General features: G+C 34.8%; 3 protein-coding genes across 3 annotated transcripts; 1 reads left to right on the top strand and 2 right to left on the bottom strand.

Moving 5' to 3' along the window:
* Window positions 1–2459: 2459 nt before the first annotated feature.
* Window positions 2460–8670, top strand: LOC130935084 (protein STRUBBELIG-RECEPTOR FAMILY 7-like). The gene is made up of 16 exons (XM_057864649.1): window positions 2460–2809; window positions 3556–3685; window positions 3775–3846; window positions 3928–3993; window positions 4090–4161; window positions 4261–4332; window positions 4595–4666; window positions 4755–4820; window positions 4921–4983; window positions 5060–5388; window positions 5600–5883; window positions 6273–6544; window positions 7059–7191; window positions 7750–7886; window positions 8051–8207; window positions 8314–8670. The coding sequence occupies exons 1-16, from the start codon at window positions 2695–2697 to the stop codon at window positions 8464–8466; spliced, it is 2193 nt and encodes a 730-aa protein (XP_057720632.1). The 5' UTR covers window positions 2460–2694; the 3' UTR covers window positions 8467–8670.
* A 239-nt stretch (window positions 8671–8909) lies between these two features.
* LOC130935085 (26S proteasome regulatory subunit 7-like) lies at window positions 8910–12573 on the bottom strand. Its single transcript, XM_057864650.1, has 9 exons — window positions 12367–12573; window positions 12123–12204; window positions 11670–11839; window positions 11373–11434; window positions 11114–11258; window positions 10809–11027; window positions 10547–10728; window positions 9869–10044; window positions 8910–9601 (listed from the first exon to the last, which is right to left on the bottom strand). The coding sequence occupies exons 1-9, from the start codon at window positions 12451–12453 to the stop codon at window positions 9444–9446; spliced, it is 1281 nt and encodes a 426-aa protein (XP_057720633.1). The 5' UTR covers window positions 12454–12573; the 3' UTR covers window positions 8910–9443.
* Window positions 12574–14767: 2194 nt separating this feature from the next.
* LOC130932397 (O-fucosyltransferase 36-like) lies at window positions 14768–17429 on the bottom strand. The gene is made up of 3 exons (XM_057861717.1): window positions 16145–17429; window positions 15813–16062; window positions 14768–15187 (listed from the first exon to the last, which is right to left on the bottom strand). The coding sequence occupies exons 1-3, from the start codon at window positions 17356–17358 to the stop codon at window positions 15011–15013; spliced, it is 1641 nt and encodes a 546-aa protein (XP_057717700.1). The 5' UTR covers window positions 17359–17429; the 3' UTR covers window positions 14768–15010.
* Between the last annotated feature and the right edge of the window lie 1322 nt (window positions 17430–18751).

The raw sequence follows: 18751 nt of genomic DNA, 5'->3' as shown, positions 1-18751 counted from the left end.
CTTTCCAAACTGTTCAGGAGAGGAAGGTCTTTCCTATTTTTTATGATTCTTTTCATGATTTTAAAAATAATTTTTTCAAAATCTGATCTGTCGAATGTCTCCGACCTTTCTTTCTTAATGAGAGGGATGAAGCCCTTTTTAGTTTGTCTTAGGAGGAGTCTCCTATAATTATTAAGTATAACCTTGATGATTTGGATGAGGTAGAGGAATGTGTAGTTGCTTTGTTCTAAGAGTGTTGAAGTCGAGCTCCCAATCTTAACACCAAAAAATTCTTACTAGGAAAGCCAAGACATGTTCGTCTCGAGTTAGGTAGTATTTCTTTGTATCTTGTAGATACTTTTTTATTGACAATTTATATGCCGATGCAATCCAACTTTGATGTTTCAGGTTTGTAGAAAAGATGACTAGTGGATCGGGAGTCTTGAAAACTCTTCATACAATATTTCGTTTGTTTGCTCGGACAAAAAGATTATATTATTGGACCATTGAAAAAAATACGTGTAATTAGATCAATTTAAAAGATAAAATTCGTATACTTGGTTATGATTTAATTTGTAACAATTTAATTTTATTTTTGAATCTAATATAATTTTATTTAAATGATTGCGATTTACATTTTATTAATTTGAATTTATTTTATTATTTCTCACGATATTTCTCAATTTGATAAATCAAAAACTAATTTATTGTAATTTAAATTTTATTATATAAAATAATATTTAAATCCTAATACTTATTTAAACGAGTGAAATAATCACTCGATTAAACTGAATTGATTTAATTTGAATTTATATTTTATTACAACCAGAGTTAGATTTAGCTTGATATAATTTAGATTGGATTGAACTATATAATTCCGATTTCATATATCTTGTTTGTAATAAAATTGTATTACTTATTTCATTTATACTAATGGCTTGAAAAATGTAAATAATTTGTGCGTATATATATATATATATATATATATATATATATAATTTATTTTATTTTATTTAAAAAAATCCCATCGTCGGTCCATTATTATTACTCCAAAACGAGAAATAAGGAATGGTGAATCCCACGTTCTAGTTTATAATAGTAGTAATCTTGACTTGGACTCATTGCATTGCATACATCATGTTTCCATTATTATTATATCCCAGAATCTAAACAAAACTCGTTGAAATTATTGAAACCTCACAGACACAAAGACGGAGGTAAAAGCAAACCGAAGTGGCTATAGTTCACGAGTCTTTTTCCACCATTTTTCTTGTTAGTAATGTTAAAAAGATAAAAAAAAAAAAAACTTAAACCAAGTTGGGTTGGTCTAGTGGTTAGCTCACTAGTCCACTTAAGCAAATGTCGGGGGTTTGAATCCCGCCTTGTGCATGCAGACGGATTAGTCCTTGACCAGTCGGGTTGGGAAATACCGTGGGAAACAAAAAAAAAAAAACTTAAATTTATGTTATTTAAATAATTTATATTATTTTTTGTTATTAAACAATTTTGTTTTTTATTATTAAATGCATTTATTTCGGTATAAACTATTCAAAAATAATTATTAATACCTTTTATTAATAAGTGCTGCATTAATAAAGATTTATTTTGTTTGACGTATTACTAAACTACTATATTACTGGACACCAAAAAAATACTACTATATTACTTAATATAAATACAATCAAAATATGTATAAACAAAAAATTAACTATAATATAAAATATTTATTAAAAATATATAAAATAAAATATATATATATATATATATAAATATATAGACATAAATACAATTTTTTATTTTTTTTATACGCAAAACATTTTTTAATAATTTTTTATTTTTCATTTGGGTACCTGGTAGCCGACACACCATCAAAGCCACATATACGAATTCCACCAAAATATGATATGATTTTTCTTTTTTGTTATTTTTCAATTTTCACCATAGCCTGAGGCGTGCGTGCCTTACATGTTTGTGCTTTGTGCACATCGAAAGCTACCTAAATTGGCTTATTGAAATTGGTAAGCAAAAATCCAAAATCGATAATAATAACAAAAATAATGTAACGATTAAAATATAAATTAAAGGTCAGTTATTTTTGTGATTTGTAATCATCAAATAACTATCAATGATAATTTTAATGGTATAAAATTTTATCCAATAATTTATTTTTTTTGCTGATTTTATGTGAGTCAGAATTTAATAAAATTGCTAGCCTAGACATATATATGTACCGTGAAAGAGAAATACTGAAAGAGAGAGTCAGAGTCACTTGTGAATTGGGATGAGTTTGTTTATGAATACATTTATGGATATTTTTTTTTGGTGTTTATAGATTTATGGATATAAAAACACAAAATTATATTTAATAGATAAAATATAAATAAAAATATTATAAAAAGATAAATTAAATATTTTTATTATTTATTGTATCTAATATTTAGTTTATTATAAAATAAAATTAAAGTAATTATTTTTGTGTCATGTTTTTCGGTATCATATCTGGTTTGGAGTCGGAGTAGAGGGAGTGATAAAGTATACAGAAATTTTCTGTGGCTTTGGATTCTTGTGGCGATTCGTGCTAGCCAGCTTTACTTGGGTATGGTGGGTGCATAATCCCGTAAAATCATTAGAAAAATTGAAACTTGGCCAAAAGGGGTGACTCCATATTCATCCCCCTTTAGCTTTTAGCTTTCTGGGTTGTGAGCAGAAATAAACATGGCGGTAGGAGAGGGTGGAAGAAGGGTGCTGCTACTGTTGTTGTTGTTTACCAGTAACTGCATTCTTCATTGGATGCCCGTTGCTGTTAATGGTAACACAGATCCGAATGATGGTTAGTCAACACATCAACACTGTCTTCGTTCATTTCAGTTTACTTTTCATCACACTTTCTAGCTTGGGTCTCTTGCATTGTGTTATGCTGTCTTCACTCTATTTTCTTTGTTTTTGCTCTCTGTTTCCACTTTCCACTTTCCACTACAGTTCTGTTTATTCAGCTGATCTATTCATTTCTGATAGTTGAAATAATGTTACTCTTTATTTAGATTCCTAATATTTTTATCGGTTCCTCCTTTGCCTAAAGTCTTAATGATTTCAACACAAAGATTATTATTCTCCCTTTTGTGTTTGTGCCAGAGCTATATTTGCTATGTACTTATTTTGTCGGTGTCATGCTATTTGTGGATTAATTTCATTCCTTCCCTGTCATTATTGTTTTCATGGGATACCTTTTGCTAAATATAAAATGGTTACTTCATCCTTTCAGTGTGCATTGTTAAATGCTTGGTTGCATTATAAGTGTGTGGTATCATCTGTAGGTTTTCTTTCCTTAAGTCACTGGAGAAAGGGGCTGCCTTTTGTCTTTTTTTTTTTTTTTACTATCCATAATTTTCTAAATTTAGATTTAAGACTAAGCACCCAGATTGTATACTTATGTATAGAAGTAAAATATTGAAGGTTACTGCTTAATAGTTCACTTTGTCTAGAGAGTTATCCCATATCTTTAGATATGTAAAATCAATGATGATGAATGCATGTCTTGGGTTTGCTAAATTATCTCTTTTCTGATGTTTGATGCAGCGGCCGCTATAAGGATTTTATTTCAATCTATGAACTCACCTTCACAGCTAGGTTGGCAAGCGAATGGTGATGATCCGTGTGGACAATATTGGAAAGGCATAACATGCTCAAACAACCGAGTTACAGAGATGTAGTCTCACACTCCTCTTCACTTTATACCACTTTTTATCATGATTGCATTTTGATGCTGATTTCTAAAATTATTGTTTTATTTACCAGTAAGTTATCCAATCTTAAACTAACGGGAACATTGCCTTATGGATTACAACCCTTGACATCTTTGACCAACCTGTAAGATTCACTATTCTTTCATACAATATCCAGTTTTGTGTGGAAATGTAACTCACTATGTGACTCTTCTTTTTATTGTAGAGACCTGAGTAGCAACAATCTTGGAGGTGGCATACCATACCAGCTTCCTCCAAATATGCAGCGCTTGTATGTTTCTATATATATATGGTTGTTACCCTTAAGTTTATTTCACCCATAATATTATGATTATAAGTTCTAACATAATTAATTCTTTGTATGCAGAAATCTGGCTTATAATAACTTCACTGGGGCAATCCCTTACTCTATTTCTGATATGACCTCTCTTACAGACCTGTGTGTAATTATCTTCTTGAGCATTTATCATAATAATACCTTATCAACCAGCTCCATGAGCTATTGGAGTAACTTTTTTTATTGTTTTTGAGAACATAGGAATCTTGCTCACAATCAGTTCCAGCAAGGATTGAACGTTAACTTCATGAAGCTTTCTACCCTCTCTTCATTGTGAGACTTCCTCCTCCTGTGAACTGTATAGAAATGTAATCTAGATGGCTGTCAAGTTATTGTTCATGTGCAGTCTAAAAGTTTCACGGTATTGCTTCGGTTGCATGTTAAGAGATTTTTCACTGTCATCTGTCAAATTTCATATATACTATTGCACACTCTCTTTCATATCATATGGTACTCTTTACTGCTGCGGCTATGTTTGGTTTTTCTGATTATTTAGGACCAAGATGATAAAACAAATTCTTTTAACTTTTTGCAGGGATCTCTCCTTCAATTTATTGACAAGTGACCTTCCGCAGACTTTGAGCTCACTTTCAGGCATTACCAGCATGTGAGAATCTAGATTATCAATATTCTTTCTGTCAATACTTTACATCATATTGATTATATTCCAAGTTGACTTGTTTATATTTGTGCAGGTATCTGCAGAACAACCAGTTTACAGGCACTATTGATGTCCTTGCTAATTTGCCTCTTGAAAATCTGTGTGTTGTCATGCTCACATAACATACCTGAAATGTCCTTTTAATATATTTTCAGAGAACTTGAAACTAATTTTATTTATTTATGTAAAATTATTCTCAGGAATGTGGAAAACAATAATTTTACTGGATGGATACCAGAACAATTGAAAAGCATAAATTTAAAGTAAGCATTGCAATGAGAATCTGATTTTCATCATAAATCTCTCTAAATCTTAAAAATGGGACTAAATTAATGACAGGACTGGTGGTAATACATGGAGCTCCGGACCTGCACCCCCACCTCCTCCCGGGACCCCACCATTACCTAAAAGCAATCGACACCACAAAGCCGGTGGCGGAAGCACCACTACCTCCCCCTCAGATGCTGGCAGCAGTAATAACATGAGTGAAGGCAGCAAAAAATCTGGTGTTGGAGGTGGTGGCATAGCTGGAATTGTGATCTCAATAATTGTTGTTGGGGCAATAGTAGCATTCTTTTTGGTGAAGAGAAAATCCAAGAAGTCATCTTCAGATTTAGAAAAACAGGACAATCAGTCCTTTGCTCCTCTTCCCTCAAATGAATTCCATGGTTTGCATCTTGCTTACTGTTTTGATTATCTTTTTTCCTCCTTATCTTTTCCAAATGAGGTCATCATTATTTTATGTTACTTTTGTTTATCATATTCATATTTTTTTTTGGTGATGAACATTTTTTTATTCTTGTAGTTTTGCAGTTTTTTGGTACCTATATCTGCAGAAACTGCCTACTCTTTTGACTGTTCTGATATATTATAATGCAGAATTGAAATCTGTGCCACCTTCCTCTATAACTGAAATGAAGACATTTGAAACTTCTGCCTCAATAAATCTTAAACCCCCACCTATGGATCGTCATAAATCATTTGATGAGGATGAACTTTCAAAGAAGCCTGCCATTATCAAGAAGACTGTCACATCTCCTGCTAATGTGAAATCATACTCTATAGCTGATCTACAGATTTCAACTGGAAGCTTCAGTATTGATCATCTTGTTGGTGAGGGGTCCTTTGGTCGTGTTTACCGGGCTCAGTTTAATGATGGAAAGGTATTTCTCAATTGTAATTCCTGCTGTTCCACTATTTGTAGGATTCTGGTGGTTAAGACTAGTATCTCCGAAATAGTGTTAATTTGTAATGCAGATTACCTTTTAACTGAGTCAAATCACAATCTGAGTGTTGACAAACAAATAGGTGGATGCAAGATTATATAACATAATGCTGCTAGTGTCTCTTTTCATTTCCAACACTCCCTCCCCTAACCCAAAGAAACAAGGAGAAAAAGAGGCCGAGAAGTCGAAAAGTTCTTGTGCACACTGTCACCACAGTCCACAAGAAGATGAACATTTATATAGTTGAACCAGACCTTTAGTCTATGCATATGCCGACAAGTTATATCAATGGTTTTGACGTCTTTTATCCCCATCAAATGCTGTAGGTTCTTGCAGTGAAGAAAATAGATTCATCTGTCCTTCCCAATGACCTTTCTGAAGAATTTACAGAAATAGTTTCAAACATCTCCCATTTACATCATCCGAACGTGACAGAACTAGTAGGTTATTGTTCAGAGTATGGGCAGCACCTCTTAGTCTATGAGTTTCATAGAAATGGATCACTGCATGACTTCCTTCACCTATCAGATGAATATAGTAAGCCATTGATATGGAATTCCCGTGTGAAGATTGCATTGGGGACTGCGCGTGCTTTAGAGTAAGTTTTTTCTGAACTAATGAAATTAGAAGATCATGATGTGGAAGTTGTGTCATTGCAGGATAGATTATTTTCTTCTTGCAAATCTAAGCTTGCCATGTTGTTTTAGCTCCTCGTTTCCACTCTCTTCCATTCCCATCTTTCTTATTATATATATTTGAAAAAGAAAAATTGTTTCATGGTTAGCTTTGCACGTAACTTGTTGATTAATTCACAGTGATCATTTTGTTCTTTTTTTTTTTTCCTGATTGATTAGCTTTATTTGAGATTACAAACTGTGGTTTTTAAATTTGATTTTATCCATTACCATCTGAAAATCAATATTTTAGTTTAGCAGTAATAGGGAAGTTGCCCCTCATTGAAGTAACTAAGTTATTTACTTATGATAGAAGCTTAAAAACCGATTATTCGTGTGGCATTGTGGCAACATATATTTGCACTAACATTGACCTAAATGTTTGCCTCAAGAGTTAAGACTCATTGATGTGACTTCACTCGCTCTTTTTCCCCCTAGGTACCTACATGAAGTTTGTTCACCATCAGTTGTACACAAGAACATTAAATCAGCCAACATATTACTTGATGCAGAACTTAATCCTCATCTTTCAGACAGTGGATTAGCAAGCTATATTCCAAATGCAGACCAGGTGATTTTGTAGGCTTTTGTATCTTTATTCTGCAAATGAATACTTGTATGATTGAATGTGACTGTATTTTGGCCAAAATAACTCTTAACTCTGTTTCTTAAACTTGGTTTCTACTCCTATTCCCTGTGGATTCACCTAATATGTTGAGTTATATGATGTGTAAATAAAGATACTAATGATTGAACATATACTTTTAAAATGATGACCACTGGCCCTAGTTGTTCTTGAATTATGACTAGGTTACATAAGCTTGGTTTTTGGTATCTTTCAACTTTTAAGATCCTCCTGACAATGTGACAACTACACAAGTAATTTTTATAATGTGAATGCATGAAGTATAAGTTGTAGCGTAGTGCGAATGTAGTGTAGTGCGAATTCAGTGATTAGCACAGAATGATAAAGGGCACTAGTTGCCTAGTTGGCTCTTCAGGCTAATTAACTAGGAAATTTGATAAACAGGAATACTGATCATGCTATTAACAAATGCAGCTTATCCTTTTATTCATTGAAATTAAGCTTACAAAAACTGCACAATTTTAACTTATGTCTTGTGATTAGGTGTTGAACCAAAATGCCGGATCTGGATATGATGCACCTGAAGTTGCTTTGTGTGGTCAGTATACCATGAAAAGTGATGTTTATTGCTTTGGAGTTGTGATGTTGGAGCTACTCAGCGGACGTAAACCATTTGATAGGTGAATGATTGGCATACTTTTTAATGCAAACAGTTTTCTTCTTTCATGTGATCCCAGATGTAGAGGGCACATTCATGTGCTCATTCTGCAGAGATTTGAGATTATGCAATGATATTATAACATTCACACATTTCCTCCTTGGTTTTTGAAACATTTCTCAACAGCTCGAGACCTAGAGCTGAGCAGTCTCTAGTTCGTTGGGCGGCACCTCAACTCCATGATATTGATGCATTGACTAAAATGGTTGATCCTGCGCTGAAAGGGTTATATCCTGTTAAATCTTTGTCTCGTTTTGCAGATGTTATTGCTCTCTGCGTTCAGGTATTCGGCCAACTTTTTTTGTTGATTCTATGTGCATTATTTGTTTTGGGGGATAGAAACCTTTGGCATGTTTTTGTTTCATTCTACTAATAAACTTTTGGCACAGCTGGAGCCTGAATTCCGACCACCAATGTCAGAAGTGGTTCAAGCCTTAGTACGGTTGGTGCAGCGAGCCAACATGAGCAGGCGGACTACTTTTGGATCTGATCATGGAGGATCCAATCGAGGGAGTGATGAACCCGCCATACATGATGTGTAAATGAGAACATAATCCTTGTGTCATTCTTGAAAAGAAATGTAGTTCTCTTTTTTTTTTTGTTCAGAAACAAAAATTCAATTTAACCCCAGTCAATACCTCTATCTTAGGTGGATTGGTTGCTCCTTTGATTAACCGAGTTAGAGGATTGATTATGTATGTTGTTTGTGCAACTTATTTTAATTGTAACTAAATTCAGTTAGCTAACCGGTTGCAAAGTGGAAGCTCGGTGTAGATGGATGGTTGCTAGTCTTTTGATGTAAATGGGGAATTATATTTCGTACTCAGTGCCAGGCATAACTCTAAACTACTTACGAAGACGATGATGGTGAAAGAATCCAAAGTCTAAACTACTTGGTACTAGTTTTTTTTTTTTTTTTTTTTGGATTTAGTACTTGTTGATATCTATATCTAACCCTGCACATTCCCGATTTACTGTTGTCCATAGTATAGATCTTTTATTATATGAAAGCATCGATTCATCGTATATTCACATGGCTTTGGCAACCCTAAGTTCTCTAAATACAATGCTTTATAATCTACTATCTGAAAGAGTAGAACTCTACACGTTGATGAGAGCACAACTCCATTACAGCCAACTATATTTCAAACTTCGAATATGAGCATAATGGATCCAAAGAGAAGGACCAATTTAAAGAGAGTAAAATTTTATAGATGTAAGTATGTAACTATGTAAAAATGCTTGGTACCATGATTTTAAAGTGAAAGGTGATCGTGTTAGCCAATGACTCTATTCAAGTGACAAACCCAACTAAGGAAGAGATGTTCAACGGGCCAAAGGTCCTGGATTCAATCCTAGGTGGAGGGGGGAAAAATCGGAGCCCTTCGCACTATCAAGTTCCTCGGTATTTCCACGCAATTGTTAAGGGACTGAAGGGCTTAGTTTGGCGATGCTGGCATAACCGCCAAATGTTGAACGTGTTAAACACGGATACTAAAAAAATGTATGAAAGAATATCTCAATTGTAGACCATATATTTGGGTGTAGCACTGAACTTCTGGTATCCTTTGATGACTTTATTTACTGCATCAAGGAAGTCTTTCTCTGTTACAGTCTTCCTTCGAGCTCGAATTGCGTACATACCAGCTTCGGTGCAAACACTCCTTATATCGGCTCCTTCAGAGAGAGAAAGAAAAAAAATAAAATTTAGTCAAAAAATAAAACACCAATCTCTAGAAGTAGAAACACCCAAGCCTACAATATTTAACAGCAGGCCTCCTACAATATTTAACAGCAGGCCTCGGGACATGAGGAAATGAAGCAGAAGACATCTCTCACAAGCATAGTCATACTATCCAGTATCCAAAGTACCAAAAAAATCAGTTTCATAGTCAAAAAGTATAAGAATGAGCAAGAAAATTCAAGTTTTTAAGGTGTAGTTACCTGTGGAATTCGGGCAAAGCCGAGCCAAAAGTTCAAAGCGGATATCCCTTTCACAGTTCATGGTTCTAGTGTGGATCTTGAATATCTGTGTCCTACTCTCTAAATCAGGAAGCCCAAACTCAACTTTGCGATCCAATCGCCCAGGCCGCAGTAGTGCTGGATCAAGAGTGTCAGGCCTAGAAACAATGGACATAAAGCCACAGTTGATCAGCCCCACCTGGAAGTAATAGTAATAATTCCTAACTTAAGAAAATAAAAATAACTCTGCAGCCATGAAACAGATTGCAAGGGTGTAACATGATATTGGATTTTATTTTATACTTCTTCCACGAAAGGAAGGGACCAGGCTAACATTTGGAAACTCTAACCTCACGAGGTAACACACCATTAAAACTTTATTTCTCAACATAAAGAAAACAGAATTTGATCAGTACACCCATGACCCAACATCAAAGGCATCCAAGCAATATAATAAACATAACACTATATATTACAGAATTTATTATTCGAAATTTAGCAGCTCCAATTCTTGCATACTCCTCTAAACAGCCACAAACATGTGATTGAAGAAAAGAATATGCCTTCATGTCAGACTCAGTTGTTACATTTTAGGAGGTGGGGAAAAAGAAAACGCTGAGAGATGAACGAGAACATAATATAATCGCTAATTCAACCAACCTGTTAGTTGCCATCAACACTTTAATATTTCCACGGGCATCAAATCCATCTAGCTGATTCACAATTTCAAGCATTGTGCGTTGAACCTCATTATCACCACCTACACCATCATCAAACCGTGCACCTCCAATTGCATCAACTTCATCAAAAAAGACAATGCATGCCTTCTTTGAACGTGCCATCTACAGGATACAAGTTTAGTGATATTATACCAAATCAGGTAAACATGATCAAAAGCTTAAGATGTGTATTAGTCATTCACCTGAAATAATTCACGGACCATTCTAGCACCCTCGCCAACATATTTCTGAACTAACTCACTTCCAATGACTCTTATAAAACAAGAATCAGTCCTGTTAGCCACAGCCCTAGCAAGAAGTGTTTTGCCTGTCCCTGGTGGACCATAGCAAAGTACACCTTTTGGAGGATCAATTCCAAGTTTAACGAATTTCTCTGGATGAAGCATGGGAAGTTCAACAACCTAAAAGCAAGAATTCAAAAAACTACAGCCAAAAAACTTATTTCCTCAATTACAATTGTAACTGAAAACCAATGTTCATTACTCACTTCTCGCATCTTTTCAATCTGCTCCTTACAACCACCAACATCATTATATGTTACATCAGGCTTCTCTTCAACTGTCATCATGGTAACACTTGGATCAATTTTTGGAGGCAAGGGAATCTGAATCTGATATTTGTTTCTATCAACCCTGCAATGATAAAATGAGGTCAATTGGAAAAACCAGACAGTAAAAAAAGCAAAACCGTCGTTCTTTCTCAATAGTGAATCTTTTAGCATCAAAAGATACTGAGTGGAAACATACCCTACGCGCATCCCTTCTTCTACGTCAGTGGGGGAAACCTTGTCACCAAGCCCAACAACGAACTGTCGACAAAAAAGGCAGACATTAGTCACACTCACAACTTCTAACTTCAAGCCCCCACTATTTAAAAAAAATTAAAAAAAAAAGCAACAACAACAACAACAAAACACAACTACTTTGCCAAACCATTGTCGTTTTACACAAAATACAGAATATATTATAGTTGCTACACAAGTGATATCTTTATAACAAGTGATATCTTCAAGGTTAATGGAACAACTGACAGAATACAGGTACCTTTGCTATCTGCTTCACATTGATAACATATTTGGCATCTTCAGAATTTGGATTTATAATCTTCGTGCACCTAGCTACCTGAAGAGGCTGCTCCTCCTGCATCATTTGCTTATCAGCAACAAGATCCCACTGGCTTGGTGCAGCTAAACCAGTATCAGACTCTTTGATACCTATAAGAAAAAAGAAAGCTAAGATTCATTGAACTTTAAGAAATAAAGATAATCATCGGGAAAGCAATATAAACAGCACATGCAGAAAATATCAATAATTAGCTGAACTCCATTGATCATTTGTTCTGGTTAATGACTGAGTATGAACTTGTAAACATGCATTCGACATTACTGGCCAAGAATATGCAATAAAACAGAGAATCCACATAATTATGATAAATTAATGAATACAATATCTCAAATATATTAGCTACATGTAGTAGAATAAAATCGACAAACATACCGCATAAGTCATTGACTTTCTTTGCCATATCTTTGATTTCCTTCTCTACTTTCTTAATAATTGTGGAGTAAGGACCTAAACCCTGCACAAAGACGAAGAATGCTGGTAGGTCAAAAAATGTAGGTGAAGATGGAGAAGCAAAGAAGCGGAAAGGTGGAAGCAGAGGCAGCAAAGCAAGAAATCCCAAATGAAAGTGGTGAAAAATATGAAGTAGGGTTTGAAGAATAGAAAGATAGATACATACATAGGTTTTGAGGAGTGCGATGTCATCCTCGTCGAGAGGGCGGGGGTTCTTCTCGTCCTTGAAATCGTCGTCGTGCTCATTCCCCATTCTTTCTATGCGACCAGCAGAGCAGAGGGAGACACAAGACGAATGAGCTGCACTACAGCAACAAACTTATTCCACAAGTCAAAGCAAAAGCGAAAAATAATTAAAAGAATTTAACTAAAAAATTTATTTTAAAGTTTACAATTGCATAACTCATATGTAAAGGAACACTTTTTATTTTTATAATGATTAATCTCTAGTGTTTTGCGCTTGTTTAACAGATTTTTAAATCAATTTAAATTAATTAATGTGCAAATATATAACTTTTAATTTTTAAAAGATTTCGTTTCTTTTTTTGAATTTCTTGTCAAATTTGTTGGATTTTCTTTTTCTTTCGTTTTTTTTTTCGATTTTCATAGTTTCTGAAATCAAGTTTTGAAATTATTTTGAAAATAATAAACTTCAGAAATACACACAAACAATTACAGAAAAGATTACTTACAGAAATACACTTGAAATCTTTTAATGTTTTGATGGTTAAGGATATGCACATGGCAGAGACAATCTAGAAAAAAAAAACCTAGAATAACAGTAAACAGTACCTTGAATAATGTTTCTTCGTTTTTTCTGGTAATTTTTATGGAGATTTGTATTTTTTTTCTTGATTTCTTCTACTCTTCGCGAAGAGTTGGAACGTGTCTTTTGTTTCGAATGTCGTTTGAATCTTGACGGTTTGTGTTTTGATTGACGAAAAAAAGAAGAATGCGGCATAATGAACGTTGGACGCTCGATTTTAAAGGAGTGGTGCGCATGTTTTTTTCTTAGACTTGGACCAACTTGTATAGCTTGTAAACCAAAAATGCTTATATGTGTAGCAAGCCTCTTTTTATTATTGAGAATGTAGTGGTGTTTTTAAATAATGTGGAGAATTTGTGTGTTTTTTTGTGTGAATGATCACAAATCAAAAGCACAGTTTTGTGATTTTTTTTTTTTTGATATTACAAATGACTATCAGATTTGTGGTTTTAAAATTTAAAAAAAAAATACAAATCTAACCCTCAGATTTGTGGTTTATAATTTTTTTTTTATAAAACTGACCTACCAATTTACTTATCTCATAAAAAAATTTTCAACCGGTACAAATTGAGGCTCAAATTTTTCTATTACTCCAAATCTGATCCTAAATTTTGTTTTCAAAAACAAACTGAACCTCTAATTTATGAATTTTAATTTTAAAAAAAAAATCTCTATATTCATAAAAAATACACTATTTTTTCATAATTAAGTATAACAAATTTTCAACTTCCATAACTAAAAAAATGAGCGCAAAGGAGTGGTGCGTTTGCCAGATTTTGCTTGAAAATTTTAGACCTATATAATGAACATGTGTGCATATAAAAAATGTTCTAAAGTGAGAATGGATAAAATTGAGACCATAAAATATATTTTATACCATTGATCAATTATAAAAATATTATTTACATATTAAAATTAGTAATTATGTATCTTTATATCTTTTAACTATTTTTAATATATATTTTGTATTTTAAATTTTTAATATATATTCTATCTTAATGACTAATTTTAATAGTTAATTTTAATATACATCTAACATACAAAATAAAAATTATTTTGTGACTAGCATTTTTGGTTAAACTATGCATACAAAATTTTACAAATCAAATAAATAACTAGAAAATTATTTGATTGATTTATAGGCTTGTTTGAGTGAACTTTTTTAAGAATAGATTTTTTTTTAGCTATATTTTTTTTTTAAAAATTATAGAAAAATAAAAATAATTTTTTATTTAAATATTTCATATAAAAAAATCTTTTTTATTAATTATGTTTGGATATAACAATATAAAAATATTTATTTATTTATTTTAAAAAATATATTTTAGAAAAAAATTGTAAATTGTAGTTTTTCAAAAAAATATTTTTTTAATTTTTTTAATATTTTAACTTTTATTACTAAAAGTTTACTAAGTATACAAAAAAAAACTTTTTTACTGAAAATCATTTTTTTATTAACTTAATGATACATAAACAAGTACATAATTGATGAATAGAGATGCACTTACACAGTCATGTATTCACGCCTGTTCTTTTGAATTATCATTTACCCGTCAATATAAGAAATAGTTATTTTTATTAATGTGATCTTAGGTAATTAGATATACGTATAAAACAAGAATCAAAATTAAATTCTTTTATTATATAGAGGATAGGCGTTTTACGAAGACTGTTGAGGTTATGCATTTTTAGATGTCCGGCTTTTCCGTTCTTTTACCATTGGGGAAATCACCTCAAAAGTTGCTCAGGCTGTAGAGGTGATCCAGAGTTACATTTCGGACTCCGAAATTGCGATCAGAATTGGGAACAAATATGTAGATCGTACAAACTATACTCTCATTGTGATGATTAGAATTTAGAATATGAATGTGTTACAAGCAAAGGCTAATGAATAATGAACCAAAGCAAAAACGCTACTTGTATTATCGTACATGACAGTTACACATTAACAAATCCCCAACCATAAAGGGGGAAAAGTGGAGCCCTCTCATCTCTCATGAACTGTGGCTTGTATCCCAATCTAATCTGTACTGGGTATCTTCATTCATTCAATTTTCGCTACCACACTTGGCTCCTCACCTTGGCAAAGGTACTCATCGCACAATGATGCTGATCCCCAGTCCTTTCTTAGCCGAAGGATGTCTTCTGTGAAAGTTGAACCGGAGGCTCCGATGAACACACTTGCCATCGCACATATTGTCTTGTCCAACATCGCTTCCACCTTAACAACAATTATTCATGATGCATGTCAGCACAGGAAACACACAATTGTTTAAAATAATCTCTTTATTTTGTTAGAGAACCTCAATTCTCCTGAAAGGAGGAGAATTATGGTCTTTTCTTAGAACACACACATAATGTCAGTCATGTTGATCTGAGATGCCTAGGCGGACACAATAAAACAATGAAAATATTAAACAATGAAAACAATAGATATATCGGATGGTTATTTTAATATTAAAATTTAGAGGGTTAACTTAAAGGTGTGGTGTGTTTTAATTTGATTGGTAGTTGTTCATATTGTTCAACAAAATCATTGTCCCCCTAGCATTCCCCTATTTATAAACATATATAGCAACACCAGCTGAAGCCGAGCTTGTTTGCTCCCTATCATACAAATGAACATGATGGTAGAGCTTTTAGATGGTATTCAACACCTCTCACTTAAAAAACAAAAAAAAATAAACTCATTCTAGAAGTTGCAATGCATAGATATATGCAGGAAAAATAAAGCATTATGAGCACATTTTGCGATCTTGTAGACCTCTTAACCTTTTTTATTTTTTGGGGTTAACAATCTATTCAGATCAATAAAAAAAAAAAAAAAAGAAAGCTGTGCTCCTCACCTGAGAGTCTCCTTCAATATGATGCCTGTACAACAAAGCATCCCATTTTTCTGCAGAATTTCGAGGTGGGCGTTTAACAAGAGGAACTGGCCTTCCATTAAGCGTGACTAATGACTGAAGCAGAGTGGTTTCACTTTCTGCTGCGTCCGTAGAAAGATAAATAACAGGTGCATTGGCCCTTTCAACCACGCGCAAGATGCAATCCGCGGCTTGAGGAATGGGATAAAAGCAGCTTGGCTTTTTGGCATTGCTGCAAACATGAAATTGATCATCAGGCAGAATGTGATATTACGTGATGAATTCAAAGTTTCAAACCATATGTAGCCTCTTACCAGAACTTGAGGAAGCCGTGGCGGCGAAAATGCAACGCAATGAAGTTCCTTCCAAGGAATGTTTGGATGAAACGCTGAGCAGTGTGCAGAATGAGACGGCTGGGTTCAATAAGGGTCTTGCAGTGGTGAGCAAGTGGACCACCCGGCTGCATCACCCACTCCCGCTCCACGTCAGCATAGAAGACATCCCCGATTGCCATTACGTCATCGTCGTGTGCAAACTTGGACACCACTTCCTCCACCGTCCTCCTCTTGGGCTTGCGGGTATCCTCCTCCCACACCGCCTGAGGCTTACTCATCGACAAGCCCAGCGATCTCAGCTTCTTCAAGTGCTCATCGTCGAGATAACAGGGTTCCGGCAATGAGAAATAGCAGAGGAACTTGTCAATGTGCATGTGGTTCTTCCTAACACTGGAGAATTCTTCAAAGGAGATCACCATCTTTCTACCAAGGCATTTATTGATGTGATCAATATCCAGAACTCTATCATACTGGTAATCCACTTTCGAACTAGGAATCACCAAAACCCGCTTAAGAAGAGCCGCGAAAAGCATATGTTTCTCTAAGCAAATTAGATGGTTTGACATCTGACCCGACACGCAAATAGCAAGAAGGAATTTTCCAGCTTTGGGCTTCCACTCAATGGTCTTCCTCTCTGAAAATCTCTGATCCACTGTTCGACATGTGCCACCGTTCAAGCTAGCATTCGCAAAATCAAATTCGGCTTCGAAGGAGTTGCCAACCCTGTGGGGATCCAAAATGACCTCCTGAATCTGTTTGTTGAGGGAAATCTGCTTGAACAGCAAGGACTTCAACTCGTCGGAGGAGGAGGAATTGGAAAGAAAGGAGGAGTTCCAAGCGCGGAGGAGGGATGATTGCTGCTGGCGGAGGAGGTAGAGGGCCTGCAATTGGGACTCCTTGATGCGGTCGGAGAGCGAGTCGAAGTGCAGGGAGGGGAAGTTGGAGGAGGAGAAGACGGAAGAGCGAGTGGCGTCGGGGGTGAGGTAGTAGAGGAGGATGATGAAGACGGGGAGAATGGCGAAGAGGTATCTCTTTTGGAACTTGAACTTCCGACTGATTCGTGACCTCAAATCCTCGATGCGGAAGGCGGTGCTGACGGGGGGAGGAGGTGGAGGTGTTGAGGGCTTCCTGTCATGCTGCTCGATGAGGGTGTGGCGGTCGTCTTCCTCATCAGAAGAAGAATCCCGCTGCATTGCTGGCTGGCGTGGATTACCGGAGACTGAGTCAGTATCCGGGTGGGCTGAGTCAGTGACTCGTTGGTAGTAACAAGTTTACTGAATAAGAGAAATTGAGGGAGTCAGTCGGTGGATGAAAATGACGGCTCACCAGCCCACTTCTCACTCACAGATACCGAGCCCGCTCCAACCTTCCAACAACTGGTTCTTCATAAAGCCCAAACCCAACTACTCAACCCATACATTTATGATTCTTTTCCTCCTTTGGCCAAAAAAAAATTATTCTTTTTTTCTCTACAATTAACATGAATAAACAATTAAGCAAGCTAAAATAATGCATATTTAAATAAAATATACAAATACACATAATGCATGTTTTTTTTATTGACTGTGAACTTACGTGTTAGTTAACTGCCAGAACTCGACACACCTAATAGCTAATTTAGATACCGTCTCTCGACTGCGCATCTCCAGAAGGCATAAAATCGGGAGATTAGTGCCCTAACTCCTTTTTCTGGAGATATACACTAGGAAAAATCAATCAGAGGATTAATATCTTACCACCTTTTCCTAGTGAGGTCGTGCCATACCAATCGGGGGATTAATGTCCTACTACTTTGCCGATAGAGAGAAAAAATGTGAGAAAATACGTCGGGGAATTAGTGCCCTACCACCTTCCTCACATCCCACAAAACACAATTACAAGAGATTCGGAAAAATGAATCGAGGGATTAGCGCCCTACTGCCTTTCTCACTTTCCAGCACACCCATACCATCATTATGTCAATTTATTCTCAAAATTCATCATCATCATTCCTTTACATTCATTCATTATAGCCATGGCATCACACGTATACCTCATATCTTTGTATTTTTGTACATAATTCATTATTTAAAATATTGCTTCACTCCCAAATTACCACCTAATCCTAACTTCATCTCATTATTAGACATACTATTAAGATCTAGGGCTAAAAGAATGAAAACAAAAATTTAGAAATTTGAAATTAAACTTTAAAACACAAAATCTATGTTTGTTGAAACAGGAGTTACGCGTACGCGTGGTTTACACGTACGCGTGGGAGTACAATTTTGCCCATCACGCGTACACATTACCTTGTCTGTGTACGCATGTACGCTGGGCAGAATTAAATGTCCGCGTATTAAGTCCTATACTCGCGTACGCAAGGGTCTCTTTTACTCATGATGTATACGCATTGTTTCGTCCACGTACGGATATATGCCAAATAGAGACGATCTTTCGTATATAGAAGAGTATGCGTACGCATACACTTACATTGCAGTTTGATAAAAAAAAATGGCTAAGTTTACAGAATTTTAAATTTACATACCGAACTTTCGACGTGCATAACTCTATTATTTTAAAATATTTTTTATTCGTTTTTCAAAT

Source organism: Arachis stenosperma, chromosome 6 (genome assembly GCF_014773155.1).
Source record: "Arachis stenosperma cultivar V10309 chromosome 6, arast.V10309.gnm1.PFL2, whole genome shotgun sequence".
NCBI lineage: Eukaryota > Viridiplantae > Streptophyta > Magnoliopsida > Fabales > Fabaceae > Arachis > Arachis stenosperma.
The sequence above is the reverse complement of the archived record's forward strand: the minus strand, read 5'-3'. Positions and strand labels throughout refer to the sequence as shown.